Source organism: Mus musculus, chromosome 10 (assembly GCF_000001635.26).
Source record: "Mus musculus strain C57BL/6J chromosome 10, GRCm38.p6 C57BL/6J".
Classification (NCBI taxonomy): Eukaryota; Metazoa; Chordata; class Mammalia; order Rodentia; family Muridae; genus Mus; species Mus musculus.
The window spans coordinates 58,253,257-58,267,710 of NC_000076.6; the positions used below are offsets into that span (position 1 = coordinate 58,253,257).

The 14,454-nt window shown below is 41.6% G+C and overlaps 1 protein-coding gene across 2 annotated transcripts in view; it reads left to right on the forward strand.

Annotated features, from left to right (window-relative positions):
• The first annotated feature begins 2,151 nt into the window (after positions 1-2,151).
• Gcc2 (GRIP and coiled-coil domain containing 2) overlaps positions 2,152-14,454 on the forward strand; it is a 50,192-nt gene continuing 37,889 nt past the window's right edge. The window contains exons 1-4 of one of the 2 annotated variants that reach the window (XR_003948797.1): positions 2,152-2,315; positions 2,573-2,626; positions 3,564-3,648; positions 4,985-5,052. Coding sequence is in view for 1 of the 2 variants with exons in the window: in NM_027375.2 (NP_081651.2) it covers positions 2,310-2,315; positions 2,573-2,626; positions 3,564-3,648; positions 4,985-5,052 (213 nt within the window). In the remaining variant the exon portion in view is untranslated. The remainder of the gene's footprint in view (positions 2,316-2,572; positions 2,627-3,563; positions 3,649-4,984; positions 5,053-14,454) is intronic. The other variant, NM_027375.2, reaches the window with a different exon arrangement.

The window sequence follows — 14,454 nt, forward strand, 5'->3', positions numbered from 1 at the left end:
TCTCTGCCTCTCAAAATCTTTCCACCCCTTCCTCCTCAATTTTCTCTGAGCCTGAGGTGTGGGAGTATTTTGTAGCCAGATCCCTTGGGACTGAGCTCCATACTCTGAATACTGATAGACTGTGGGTTTCTTAGTGGCTCCACCTGTTGCAAAGAAAAGTTTCCTTGATGAGGGGTAAAGACTATACTCATCTGAGGGTACAAGTATTTATATTGCTGGGGGTTATGCTGGCTTAGTAAATTAATGGTTGTAGACTCTCCTCCAACAACCACAACTTAAGTAGCACTGAGTAGTTAGGTTGGTTTCCATGAGGCATGGCTTCCCTCTTGTTGAGCAGGTCTTAAGTCAAATTAGTCCAATGAAGTCCAAGGCATACTTGTCATACTGAACTCTGATTACCAGGCTGTGCTGGTGGATGTGGTTCAAAGGTGGCATAGCCGGAAAGGACTGTTGTTCCCTTCTCTGGAAGCTTACATGGTGCCTTCAGGTACCAAGAAACCTAGTCCTCAGGGAGCTTATATTCAAATCGGTGCTAGCTCAGGGTACTGAAGCTGTTCTTATTTCAAGGGGTAAACAATTGTACTCTCTTTTGGGAATAGTTTACTCTTCAGCTCTTTTCAAGAACCTAATGCTTTTTACCTTGGGCTATTTTGCTGTTCTCCTTTCTCTGAATACAAAGTTAGGAGACCAGCATGATACAAATCATGATGTTTCAGTCAGAGGGCAATTTAAGATTTAAAAAAAAAATGTATCTACAGGAAAATCCCACCTCTAGACCCAGCTTCTCACTGAATTTAAATAGTGCAAGAAACCTGACGAACAGAAGGAATTTGGTCCACCACTGTAAAACTGAAAAAAATAACTGTTCCTGAAGGATCAGAGAAATAAGAGAGAAGGCACACAGCCGCTTGCTGGGCTGTGTATTGGGACTGAGGACTGACAGGGGGTAATGATTTTCTCCCCTCACGGTATTACCAGGGAATTTGATGTCTTTATATTTTGTAAAGGTCATGCCATATGACTTCCAGAAGCCATGATCAAAACCAACAAAAACACCTGGCTTTTCCCATACGGAACTTGGAAAACGCTCTGGCTCTACTTGGGGGTGAGGGCCCAACTGCTTGAAGGCCTATACCTGCAATTAGTGTATGTCTACACCTGGAAGTAGACAACCTGAAAAACCTGCTGAAAAACACCCTCTCACCTATGAAAATACAACATGTTAATTAATATTCGCCACCAGCGGCCACTTGCTCTGTCCTCTAGTTTATGTTTAGGCCAGGCTTAACTATAGAAAAATATCAGGCATTATTTTAGGGTCTAGGTCAGTCTAAACGTGTTCTATTAGACAATAACAACGAAAATCTATATTGTAGTATCTTCCTTCTCTAGAGTCCTCTGGGGTTTGGATTGGTTTTATCTTCCTTATCTTGCCTTCATCCCCTTGTGAGCAACTACAAGGAAAAAGAAGGCCTGCAGGACTCTTGACAGAACCTGGAATCTCTTTACCCTGTCTTCTCTCATTCGTAACCACAAGGGAGGGCCCTCATCAGACTAGTCACGTGTACCTTCCCACACTGTGACCTCGATGGGTTCTTTGAAGTGAATGCTGGAATTCAGTCTGAGTTATCCTTTTTTATGCAACCAGGGTTACCAGTCTGTGGAATGCTGCCACCCACAGTTACTGGGGGTCTCCATAGCTCAAGTAATCTAATCTAGATAAATTTCACATACATGTCTAGAGGCTCTCTCCTAGATGATTCTAGATCCTTTCAAGTTGACAATATAAACAACACGAGAAGCACCTCAGCCGGCAAATTAATATTTAGCAATACAGAGACAGCATGCCAGCATTTTGAAACTCCTGAGAAAGTAACGGATTCAGTAATTTATTCCTTATTACTACTCACAGAGGAACCTATTTTGAACATGACAGAATTAAAGTCACCTATAAAACTATTTGTTTCACATATGCCTGCTAGTCGGGATAGTTATATTTGTAAAGCACATCTTTAAAAATTAGAAAACGAAGTGATCAAAGGAACGTGTGCTCAAACCTGTCACCTGGCACAGGGTAGTAGTGCAGGGCGACTCAGCGCGTTCCGGCACCGGCCAGGGGACCTGCGCAAAGACGACTTCCTCCCGGACACCAAGGAGGAAGCGGAAGTGCCAGCTCTGCGTAGCCTTGGAGACGCGGGGAGGCGTAGTCGCCTCGTAACGAGACCTTTGACCCGCGCTCGGCAGCCTCGGAGGCGGAGCAGCCGAGACTCCTGAAGAGGCGGTGGAGGCAGCCGCGGGTCGCAGCCGCGATGGAGGTAACGGTGGGCGTCGCGCCGCCCCGCTGGCCCGCTGTGCCGCTCGAGGGGTGGGAGGGCATGGGAGCACCCTGTCCCCGCCCTCGCGCCCAGACCCCCGCCGCGGCGCTTGGCATTGAACCTGGTGCTGGCTCCGGCCGTGGCGACGGCCCAGCTCCGGTCCCTACCGCCTAAAGGGGTCCTCCTCTGCACAGATTTGTTTGGCCGCGCCTTGTACCTGGAATTGGGATGAGCTCTTTTTATGGTTTGTTTTACAGGATTCTGCTCCAGATGCCGTAGCTGCAGCACCCTCCGGGACCCCGAAATCCAAGGTGAGGAGAGCACTCAGCCGCCTGGTTCCCTGTAGCGCATAAGGTTAATGAATCGGAAAACTTTGGCATGGGGAGAATTATTTAAAAAAAAAAAAAAAAAAAAAAAAGAACTAACCTTTCCTCAGGGAGTTTCATTTTAATTTACTTACAGATTTCCTGTTCTTTTTTAAATTTCCTGATGTGCGAGCAGTTTGTTTACTTCCTGCTCCTTGTTAGCACGATGCTGTATTTCAAACATTTAGCTAGTCTGTTTAATGAAAGTTTACACAGTGACACGAAGCCGAGGGGATTAGATAAGAGGCAGGAAGAAGCAAGGAACTATATCCTGTTGGCTCCAGCTCCAGAGTTGAGGGTGGAATAAGGTTGTTCTTACAGCACTGTGCAATGTTTTATGCTAAGTGATTCAGAAAGGTAGGGGCACAATTTATTACCAAAATGTAGTGTTTGAAGACTGATTTCTAGGCATTTGCTGAAGTAACAGATTCTTTCAGGTAAGCTTCCTGAAATACGTATCTTCCCTATTCTCATTCTGCAGATGAGGAAACGTTGTGCACAAAGATTAAGTAATTTTCAGTTAGTAAACCCTAATATTTTAGTTGAAGTCTAAATGTGACCCGATTCACCTGTGAATGTAGTTATGTTGTTAGCTTCCAACAGAATGAGTTCTACAGCTCGAGAAATCTTGAGTTCCAAGCCCTTCTTGTACAGCTAGAGAACTCAGTGTTCTCTGTAAGAGTTTTGTGCTGGGGTTTTGGTTTGATTTTCCATTCACCTAATTACTTTTAGTTATTGAAGTTACGTTTCTCAATTTAAAAAATGTGACTGGCTCAACTGTTTAGAGTGTCTCTCTTTGGTTTTCGGCAGACACTGTGTTTCTTTTGGTGGCCGTACTAAAAGCATGGGTTTTAAAACTCAATAATACGACTCCATCTTTCAGCTAGAAACGTTGCCCAGAGAAGATCTCATCAAGTTTGCCAAGAAGCAAATGATGCTCCTGCAGAAAGCCAAAGCAAGGTGTACAGGTACTGGGTTTAAATCAGAGCTTTTCAGTAGACCACCATGCCTAGCCCTGCAGTTGCCTTTGAATAAGTAAAGGAACAAATGAATTTTTAATTCAGTGTGTGTGTGCGCGCGTGTTTTGCCTATATGTATGTCTTTGTTAGAGTTTTGGATTCCCTGGAACTGTAGTTACAGTTGTGAGCCACCATGTGGGTTCTGGAAATTGAAGCCAGGTCCTCTGGAAGAGCAGCCAGTGTTCTTAACCACTGAGCCACCTCTCCACCCCAAGAGGAATATCTTTTTTTTTGAGGGGGGTGGGGGTGGGGGTTCGAGACAGGGTTTCTCTGTGTATCCCTGGCTGTCCTGGAACTCACTCTGTAAACCAGGCTGGCCTCGAACTCAGAAATCCGCCTGCCTCTGCCTCCCAAGTGCTGGAATTTAAAGGCGTGCACCACCACCATCCGGCTGGAATATCTTTTTAATAGTAAAATGAAACCCTTTTTTACTTCGTATGAGTTGTAAATTTTTCTAAATTAAATATGTCTTTTAGAGAAATCAGCTGAAATGTAAAAGGCACAAGGTGTAATCCTCCAGACATTCTGGGAAGTTGGAAGTATAGGCACATGCTGGAGTTGGTCGATGCCCCATTTAAGAACTCTTGAATTCTCATTAACTTAAAATTTTAAACGCCAAGGGTTTGTTCTTCTTGTTGTTTTCCTAACCAGAACAGATAGAGTTTATTTTTAGAAATTGAAACAGTTTGTACTCAAGTAATTTATTTGGGGAGATGACCTAAGCTTTGGAACTAGACCTGTATTGATGAAATAGATTAATACACGTGTTTGATAGAAATTTAGTTATTGCTTTGAGATTATACAGCAAATATTTACAACAAAAATAATAGAATGTATGGGACATGCTTCCAAGTTTTCAGGGTAGTTTGTCATAGGGGTGCACACACCTGGTTTCTGATTTTCTAGCGGCTAAGACAGAAGCATCCGTTGAGCCCAGGATTTCAACACCAGCTTGGGCAACATAGCAAGCCCTCTACGTCTATGTGGACGGATAAGGAAAGACAGGAAAGGAAGAAGACGTGAGTACAGCTTCAGATGAAGCGCAGGTACTCATGTGCACTAAAGCAGGGGAGTGGGAAGGTAGGCCGCTCTTCCAAAGGAAGTTGTTCATAGTAAGCGGGAGAAGAAAAACGACTGCTGCTGTTTGGATGGAGTTCCCATTTCTCTGAGTACTCACTTCTTAAATCCATTCTAATTTATAGGCTTGGGATTCTCAGCATGTACTTGTCAGTTTAGGAGTAATTATTTTCTTGATTTTTGACCTGGAATCTCTTTTATTATTTAGAATTAGACAAAGAAGTTGAAGAACTCAAATCAAAACCTGTTGATGGAGGAACTGATGATATTATTAAGGTAATGAGGCAATTTTTGTTTACTTATAGGAAATGCCCAGTAATAGATAAAATCTTTGTGAGGACTGTCTCCCTGCTGCAGACACTCTTGCTCTTCGTTTGATCTCCTCATCACTGGCCTTGGTTTAGCCTACTAGTTGTTTAACTCAGAGTGAAGGGGACATGACTCACTTCAAACAAAGAGTCGGCAGTCCTCCCTGACTGTCGTTAGTACTAAAGTACCTTTCCTGCTCTGATCTCCCTAGAAAACTTGGCCATATGTAGCACTTCCATCACATGCAGATAGATTTATACTTGGCTGCCGACCCACATTTGATAGCTTCCATTCTAGCCTCCTCAGGCAGTGTGGGGGATGGTAACACATTCCCTTTGTAATCTCAACTAACCTTGCCAGGTCCCTACCACTAGGTGTCATTATTAGTTTTTGTACCATTTAACTTTTGAGTTGCTTTCCTTCCTATTTCCTTTATCCTGCACCTGTAACAGTCACCACAGACCTGTTGCAGTTTCAGGAGATGGCTCCAGTGTGTCTCTCCATTCGCATGGCACTCCGGCTTCCTGAAGCCTCTGTTTCCTGTAAAGAATTGCTCTGGCTGCCCTTTAGATCTGTTGCAGTTCTGAAACTGGACTTTGACAGTGATCCTGTAAAGGTTTGCACTGTTTCCTTACACTGCACACCTCTTTGCTAGGCATCTTGGTCAAACTTACTGACTGGATTAACAGTTGGTTTTGATAGATTTGTCCCTACGGGTACCTAAGAATGATTGCACAGGAAATTTTAGAAACAAAAGAAATAATAGAAACAGGGTATCTGCCTTCTTCTGCCTCCTGAGTGCTGGGATTAAAGGCATACACCACCATTCTAGGCAAGCGTAAATTATTACGTACTTTTTTCTTTTTCCAATTTTTTATTAGGTATTTTCTTCATTTACATTTCAAATGTTATCCCCTATTACCCCCCCCCCCCCGCCAGCTCCTCTACCCACCCACTCCTACTTCTTGGCCCTGGCGTTCCCCTGTACCACCGGGGCATATAAAGTTTGCAAGACCAAGGGGCCTCTCTTCCCAATGATGGCCGACTAGGCCATCTTCTGCTACATATGCAGCTAGAGACACGAGCTCTGGGGGTACTGGTTAGTTCATATTGTTGTTCCACCTATAGTGTTGCAGACCCCTTCATCTCCTTGGGAACTTTCTCTAGCTCCTCCATTGGGGGCCCTGTGTTCCATCCAATAGCTGACTGTGAGCATCCACTTCTGTGTTTGCCAGGCACTGGCAAAGCCTTACAAGAGACAGCTATATCAGGGTCCTTTCAGCAAAATCTTGCTGGCGTATGCAATAGTGTCTGGGTTTGGGGGCTGATTATGGGATGAATCCCCGGGTGGGGCAGTCTCTGGATGGTCCATCCTTCTGTCTCAGCTCCAAACTTTGTTGTTTTCTACTTTTTTAAGGCTTGCTCTACTCTTTATTGAGAGCTATGACCTGCTGTAGAACTTTATATGCTGAGCAAAAGCACAAAAACATATGGAAAGTTTTAGTTTTGTTGAACAGAAAATTTTTCTTTTTTTAAAAAAAAAAGCGGTTTCTCTGTGTAGTTTTGGCTTTCCTAGAACTCTCTTTGTAGACCAGGCCTGTCTATAACTCAGAGATCCACCTGATCCAGAGTACTGGTATTAAAGGTATATGCTATGATACCAGGCAACAGAAGTTTTCTCAGTTTCACAGAAATTAGAAATGATTTCCAGAAGTATGGAAGTAGGAAGTCCTAAGGAGTCTTTGGTCTCCCAGTAATGTCAAGACAGACTGTCTTTGTTTCCTTGTTCTTATTTTTTCACCCTGGGTGATCAGGAGATTAGTTTTAGCTTTTCGGTATCAAAAACAATGGTTGTTTATAAAGATTAGAAGAGGCATTCTGCAGAGTATGCCACAGAACATCTTTGGAATGCTCATCAGGGATTTTCCTTTAGGACTGGCTATGGCTTTGCAGTTAAGAGTGCTTTCTGTACTTGCAGAGGACCCCAGGTGGGTTCCCAAGGACTACATGGTGGCTCACAACCATCTGTGTAACTCCAGTTCCTGTGCCTGGCCTCTACAGGCACCAGTCACACACATGGTACACATACATGCACGTAGGCAAACACTCATACACATGCAATAAAAATTAGGTTTTGTTGCGACTTTTAAATTATTTTAAAATGTTTCATACAATATATTGTGCTCATATTCTTTCCCTACCCCAACCCCAGGTCCTCCCAACTCTTCTGCTCTTCCTTACCCACCCAACTTCATGGTCTTTTCCTGTCTAAGAAAAAAAAAAAAAAAAACCTCAAATCATAACAAAACACGCAAAACACCATGGATTTTTAGATAGGTCAACTACTCTTGAGTGTGAGGCCTACCTTGTGGTTGATATACCCAGTGTTACTCTGTTGTAGAATGCTGATTTTCCTTCTCCCAGCAAGTACCAGCTCCAAGTATTTTATTAAGAGTATGCTCATAAAGGAGTTTTATCTAATTTTTCCTTTTTGAAGGTATGGTAAAATTCTGCATGGACTGTCTGGCCCTGGGTTTTTTGGATTAGGAGACTTTTTTTTTTAAGATTTATTTATTTATTATATATAAGTACACTGTAGCTGTCTTCAGACACACCAGAAGAGGGAGTCAGATCTTGTTACGGATGGTTGTGAGCTACCATGTGGTTGCTGGGATTTAAACTCAGGACCTTCAGAAGAGCAGTCGGTGCTCTTAACTGCTGAGCCATCTCACCAGCCCCGATTGAGAGACTTTTAATTATTCCTTCTGCTTTCTTTTACTAGGGGTCATGGTTTTGCTTAAATTGCTCATATGATCTTAGTTTAACTTTGGAAAGTCAGGCACTATTCTGCTGGGCCTGCCTTTAAAAGTGACTTGGTCCTTTTCCCTTGCAGCTTTCAATATCCTTTCTTTCTTCTGTGTGGTTAAGGCTGATCAATATGTATCATGCGGAAGTTTCTGGTCCTGCCTATTTGGTGTTCCTGATGGTACCTCCTTCTTTAAATTACAGAAGTTTTCTTCTATGACTTTGTTAAAAATATTTCCATGCCTTTGACCTTGTATCCCCACTATTTGTAGATATGGTCTATTCTGGATGCCTTGGGTTTTCCCAGATTTCACGTTTTCTTTGACTGAGCTATCCATTTTTTCTATCTTGTCTTCAGTATTTGAGATCTCTCTTCTATATCTTAACCTCTGTTAATGAGATTTACTGCTGAGAGCCTGCCTGGGCACTGGTTCTCTCTAGAAGGCAGCAGAGGAGGTCTGCTGAGGGCAAAACGTGGTTTTGCGAAAGTAAAAGTTGCTTAGTATGAATAATATTTCATCTCCTTCATTCTTCTGTTATTCTGGGGCCAGAAGTGGACAGCTTCAGACACATTAGCACCTGTTGGTTAACAACTGGGGGGTGGGAGAGTTTTAGGTAAAGGATTTATTGCTAGTGCTCCCTTCTCTGACCAGGCAGCCAGGAGCCCCTCACTGGCCAGTCTGGTTAACTCTTTGTGAACCAGAGAGGAGGAAGAAAAGGAAAATAGTTAAAAACCCATTACACAGGCAAATATACACAGACACGTACACACATTCACACTTTATTTCTTTTCTCTGTCCTTTTTTATATTCAAAAGTTCTCAGAAAATTACCTCATAGATAAAATGTTATATAAAATGGGAGTTACAAAAGGATCTCAATATTAAGTTTGAAGCAGTGTTTCATTCTGTAAGTTCAAAGCAACAATTTCATATGGCCTTGTCCTATCATAGTGTACACCTGTGGCTTCATCCTGGGATGAAGCTTTCATCCTGATTGCTTTCCCTTGAATACAAGCCTATCTCTTTTTAGTGTAAGTATGAAAGCTCATTGTATTTATTATACAGTCTTTACTTATTATTATGAGGAGTGGGCACATTCTATTCTTGATTCTTTTGAATCAAAGATTTTGAACTTTATTACATCTTTCTATCAAGACAACTAAAAACATCTTGTAAAGCTTTCTTCCTAAGATTATTTGAATCAAACAGTAATTCTTCAGATAGCTACAGTGTACTCATATAAAATAAAATAAATAAATCTTTTAAAAGAAAGAAAGAAAGATTGATTCCTGTCACAGTGTCCAAACTAGATGTAGTCCTGTGTTTCTTGAGTAAGTAAAGCTGGGTTATTTTAGGAATTTTTATCCATTTCACTTGATGGTTCAATATTATTGATAATGTCATATCTCTAACTTTTTAGACTCTGCTTTATATAGAGAACTCCTGTTTTAGTTGTGTCATCTGTGACCTCTGTGTTCTCCTCTTCTGCCTTGTTAGACCTGGCTTAACTAAGAACTGACTTGACTTGTTGATCTGGTTCCCATTTTATTGATTTGCCTTCCCACACATTTTCTAAAGAAGGTAGGGTTATCTAAAGAGGTTTTAAACACAGGGTTTCTCTGTGTAGCCTTGGCATTTTTGGAACTCACTCCATACATCAGGCTAGCCTCAAACTCAGAGATCTTCCTGCCTATGTTTGCCAATTACTAGGATTAAAGGTATCAGCCATCATACCTGTGCTGTCACTCTGATTTTTAAGAAGAGAAACAAGATTATTTCCTGCCTGTTCTTCTAACTACACCCTATTCCGATGGTCAGCTAAGCTATTTGTTTATTACTTGTTTGTTTGTGACAGGGTGTTTCTCTAGAACCAGTTCTCAATCTGTGAGTCATAAGCCCTTTGGGGATTGAATGACACTTTTACAGGGATCACATTTCAGAAATTTACATTATGATTCATAACAGTAGCAAAAATATGGTTTTGAAGTAGCAAGGAAAATAATTGTATGTTTGTGGGTCACTACAACATGAGGAACTGTATTAGGGGTTGCACCATTAGAAAGGTTGAGGACTAGTGCTCTGCAGTATGAACCACTGTGTGTAGGTGTGTACTCCAATTCCCAGTGTTTTTAAAGATTTTTTAAAATTATGTGTGTATGTATGTCTAAGTCGTGTGTGTGTGTGTGTGTGTGTGTGTGTGTGTGTGTGTGTGAATGCAGGTGCCCAGAGAGGCCAAAAGACTGTTAGAGCCCCTGGAGCTGGAATTATGGATGGTTGTGAGCCTTTCAACATGGGTGATGGGAAGCCTAACTCAGGTCAACTGCAAGAGCAGTCTTAATCTCAGGTCCTATGTAGACTCCAATCCTCAGTCTTTTTTTTTTTTTTTAAAGATTTATTTATTTATTATATGTAAGTACACTGTAGCTGTCTTCAGACACTCCAGAAGAGGGAGTCAGATCTTGTTACAGATGGTTGTGAGCCACCATGTGGTTGCTGGGATTTGAACTCCGGACCTTCGAAAGAGCAGTCGGGTGCTCTTACCCACTGAGCCATCTCACCAGCCCCCAATCCTCAGTCTTTAAGACCCACACTTTATACCTCCATAGACAATACGTGCTCTTTCTAATTTGTTGAATGTTGGCGTGTTTGTTTCTATAATGCTGAAATTGATATTCAGGCCTTACTCACACTAGGCGAGAAGACTCTACAACTGAGCTGTTCCCTTAGCGCCTGGTAGGGCCAGTCCTGAGATCTCATTTTTCAGAACTGTTTGCCACCTTGTAACATAAGCCTCTCAGCACAGGCTCTTCATGTAGAGCATTTTCTTTCTGGTTTAGTTCTGTCACATTGTTTTCCAAAAATAGGTTGAAACTTTCTGGGTCCTGAACTTCTTTTTTCCTCATTGTTCTTTTATTTTGTTTGTTTGGCTTTTGGTTTTTGAGACAGGGTTTCTCTATGAAGCCCAGTACTTGGGAGGTAGAGGCAGGTGGATTTCTGAGTTTGAGGCCAGCCTGGTCTATAGAGTGAGTGCCAGGACAGCCAGGATTTTACTATGTTAATCCTATTGATCCATGAAATTAGGAGATGTTCCATCTGATATTTTCTTCAGTGTCTTTCTCAAAGACTTGAAGTTCTTGTCATACAGGTCTTTCACTTGGATTGGTTAGAGTTACCCCAAGATATTATATATTATTTGAGGCTATTGCAAGTTTCCCTTATTTTTCTCAGACCATTTGTCATCTGCACATAGGAAGGCCAGTAGCTTTTTAAGTTAATCTTGTATCCAGATACAAGTGCTTATTGTCTGTAGAAGTTCCCTAGTAGAATTTTAGGATAATTTAATGTATACTATGATATCATCAGCAAATAATGATGCTTTGACTTCTTCCTTTATAATTTGTGTACTCTTGATCTCCTTCAGTTGAACACATATGGAGAGAGTGGACAACTTTTTCTTGTTCCTGATTTTAGTGCAATTATTTATTTCCTGATTTTTCATGGTATTAGGTTGACATTTTTTTTTCTAGCACCTTCTTTAGGACTAGATTTGTAGATACATATTATTCAAATTTAACTTTATCATGAAATATTTTATTTTCTCTTGCTATGGTGATTGAAAGTTTTGCTGGGTATAATAGTCTGGACCAATGCCTGTTGTTTCTTAGAGTCTACAGTACCTCTGTCTAAGACCTTCTAGTTCTTAGTCTATCAAGAAGTCAGGTGTAATTCTGATCATTCTGCCTTTATATGTATCTTGGTCTTTTTCTCTGGTGGCTTTTAATATTCTTTATTTTGTATGTTTAGTGTTTTGATTATTATGTGGCATGAGGACTTTGTTTTCCAGTCCAATCTATTTGGTGTTTTGTATGCTTCTTGTACCTCGATAAGCATCTCCCTTAGGTTAGTAAGATTTTCTTCTATGATTGTGTTGAAAACATTTTCTGGTCCTTTGAGATGGGTTTCTTTTCCTCCTTCTATACCTGTTTCTCTTACATTTGCTCTTTTCATAGTGTCTCAGATTTCCTGGATGGTTTGTCTCAGGAGGTTTTTTTTTTTTTTTTTTTAGATTCAATATTTTTCTTTGGCTGATACTTCTATTTCTTTTGTCATATCTTCAGTCCCTGAGAATCTGTCTTTTCATTTCTTATATTCTGTTGTTGAAGCTTATATCTGTAGTTCTTATTTGAATTTCTAAATTTTTTATTTCCAGAATTCTGTCAGTTTGGGTTTTCTTTATTGATTTTATTTCCAGTTTGAGGTCCTGAACACTATTCATTTCCTCCACTGTTTGTGTTTTGCTGGATTTCTTTGAGAGATTTATTCTTTTCCTCTTTAAGAACCTCTATCATAAAGGCTGTTTTCAGGTCTTTTTCTTGTGCTTTAGCTATGTTGGAATATTCAGGGCATGACTGTTACTGATTGTGTTTATATGCTAGCATCTAGGTATCAGGATTTGAGATTAAAAGATCTGGGTGTTGACTTCTGGATTTGTCTTTGTTGGTTGGGTGTTTTATCCCTTGGTTTGTTTCCTTTCTGGATTTTGAGAGAGTATAATGACTCTGTATTTCCTGTTTTCCTGGCCTGCTCAGCTGGTATGTTCACAGGGAATGCCTGCCAGTGTTGGAGACTGAGGTACCAGGATAACTTGAGGGAAGGAAGGTTGGAGGAGAAGGTCCTGGTGGTCTGTTATGGTTGGGGTTAGGGAAGAAAGAGAAATGACAGTAGGTTTCCTACTACAGATCTTGGGGTAAAACTAAGGAGGTTGTATCTCAGGAATAGTTGGAAAGGTTTGAGTTTGCTTTCAGCCTACTTCTGGCCAGAAAGGAGCAGTCCTTCGGTTAGCAGTGGGTGCCTGCTAGCATCTGGGACAAGGCAACAAATGGGGCAGGGAAGGGGGAGCCCTTGTGGGATCCATGGAGCAAGAGGGCAGAAAAGGCTGCCATGGGTGTACTGCTTCAGAGCTGGACATGAGGCTAAAAGATGATGTTTGGGGATGACGGAGAACAAGGCACCATTTTTTTTTCTTTTTTTTTCCAAGTTATTTATTTATTTTTTTAATTAGATATTTTCTTTATATACATTTCAAATGCTATCCTGAAAGTTCCCTATACCCTCCCTCCGCCCTGCTCCCCTACCCACCCACTCCCGCTTCTTGGCCCTGGCATTCCCCTTTATTGGGGCATATAAAGTTTGCAATACCAAAGGGCCTCTCTTCCCAGTGATGGCCAACTAGGCCATCTTCTGCTACATTTGCAGCTAGAAATACAAGCTCTGGGGGTACTGGTTAGTTCATATTGTTGTTCCACCTATAGGGTTGCAGAACCCTTCTGCTCCTTGGGTGCTTTCTCTAGCTTCTCCATTGGGGGCCCAGTGTTCCATCTTATAGATGACTGTGAGCATCCATTTCTGTATTTGCCAGGCACTGGCATAACCTCATACGAGACAGCTATAACAGGGTCCCTTCAGCAAAATCTTTCTGGCGTTGTGCAATAGTATCTGGGTTTGGTGGCTGATTATGGGATGGATCCCCGGGTGGGGTAGTCTCTGGAGAGTCCATCCTTTCGTCTTAGCTCCAAATTTTATCTCTGTAACTCTTCATGGGTATTTTGTTCCCAATCTAAGGAGGAATGAAGTATCCACCCATTGGTCTTCCCTCTTCTTGATTTTCTTGTGTTTTGCAAATTGTATCTTGGGTGTTCTATGTTTCTGGGCTGATATCCACTTATCAGTGAGTGCATATCTAATGACTTCTTTTGTGATTGGGTTACCTCACTGAGGATGGTATATATCCTCCAGATACATCCATTTGTCCAAGAATTTCATAAATCCATTGTTTTTAATTGCTGAGTAGTACTCCATTGTGTAAATGTACCACATTTTCTGTATCCATTCTTCTGTTGAGGGACATCTGGGTTCTTTCCAGCTTCTGGCTATTATAAATAAGGCTGCTATGAACATAGTGGAGCATGTGTTCTTATTACCGTTGGAACTTCTTCTGGGTATATGCCCAGGAGAGGTATTGCTGGATCTTCCGGTAGTACTATGTCCAATTTTCTGAGGAACCTCCAGACTGACTTCCAAAGTGGTTGTACCAGCTTGCAATCCTACCAGCAGTGGAGGAGTATTTCTCTTTCTCCACATCCTCGCCAGCATCTGCTGTCACCTGAATTTTTGATCTTAGCCATTCTGACTGGTGTGAGGTGGAATCTCAGGGTTGGTTTTTTGGGGGTTTTTTTTTTGGCTTTTTTTTTTTTTTTTTTTTTTGGTTTTTCGAGACAGGGTTTCTCTGTATAGTCTTGGCTGTCCTGGAACTCACTTTGTAGATCAGGCTGGCCTTGAACTCAGAAATCCACCTGTCTCTGCCTCCCAAGTGCTGGGATTAAAGGCTTGCGCCACCACCGCCTGGCCTCAGGGTTGTTTTGATTTTCATTTCCCTGATGATTAAGGATGTTGAACATTTTTTCAGGTGTTTCTCAGCCATTCGATATTCCTCAGTTGAGAATTCTTTGTTTAGCTATGAACCCCATTTTTCCTGGGGTTATTTGAATTTCTGGAGTCCAGCT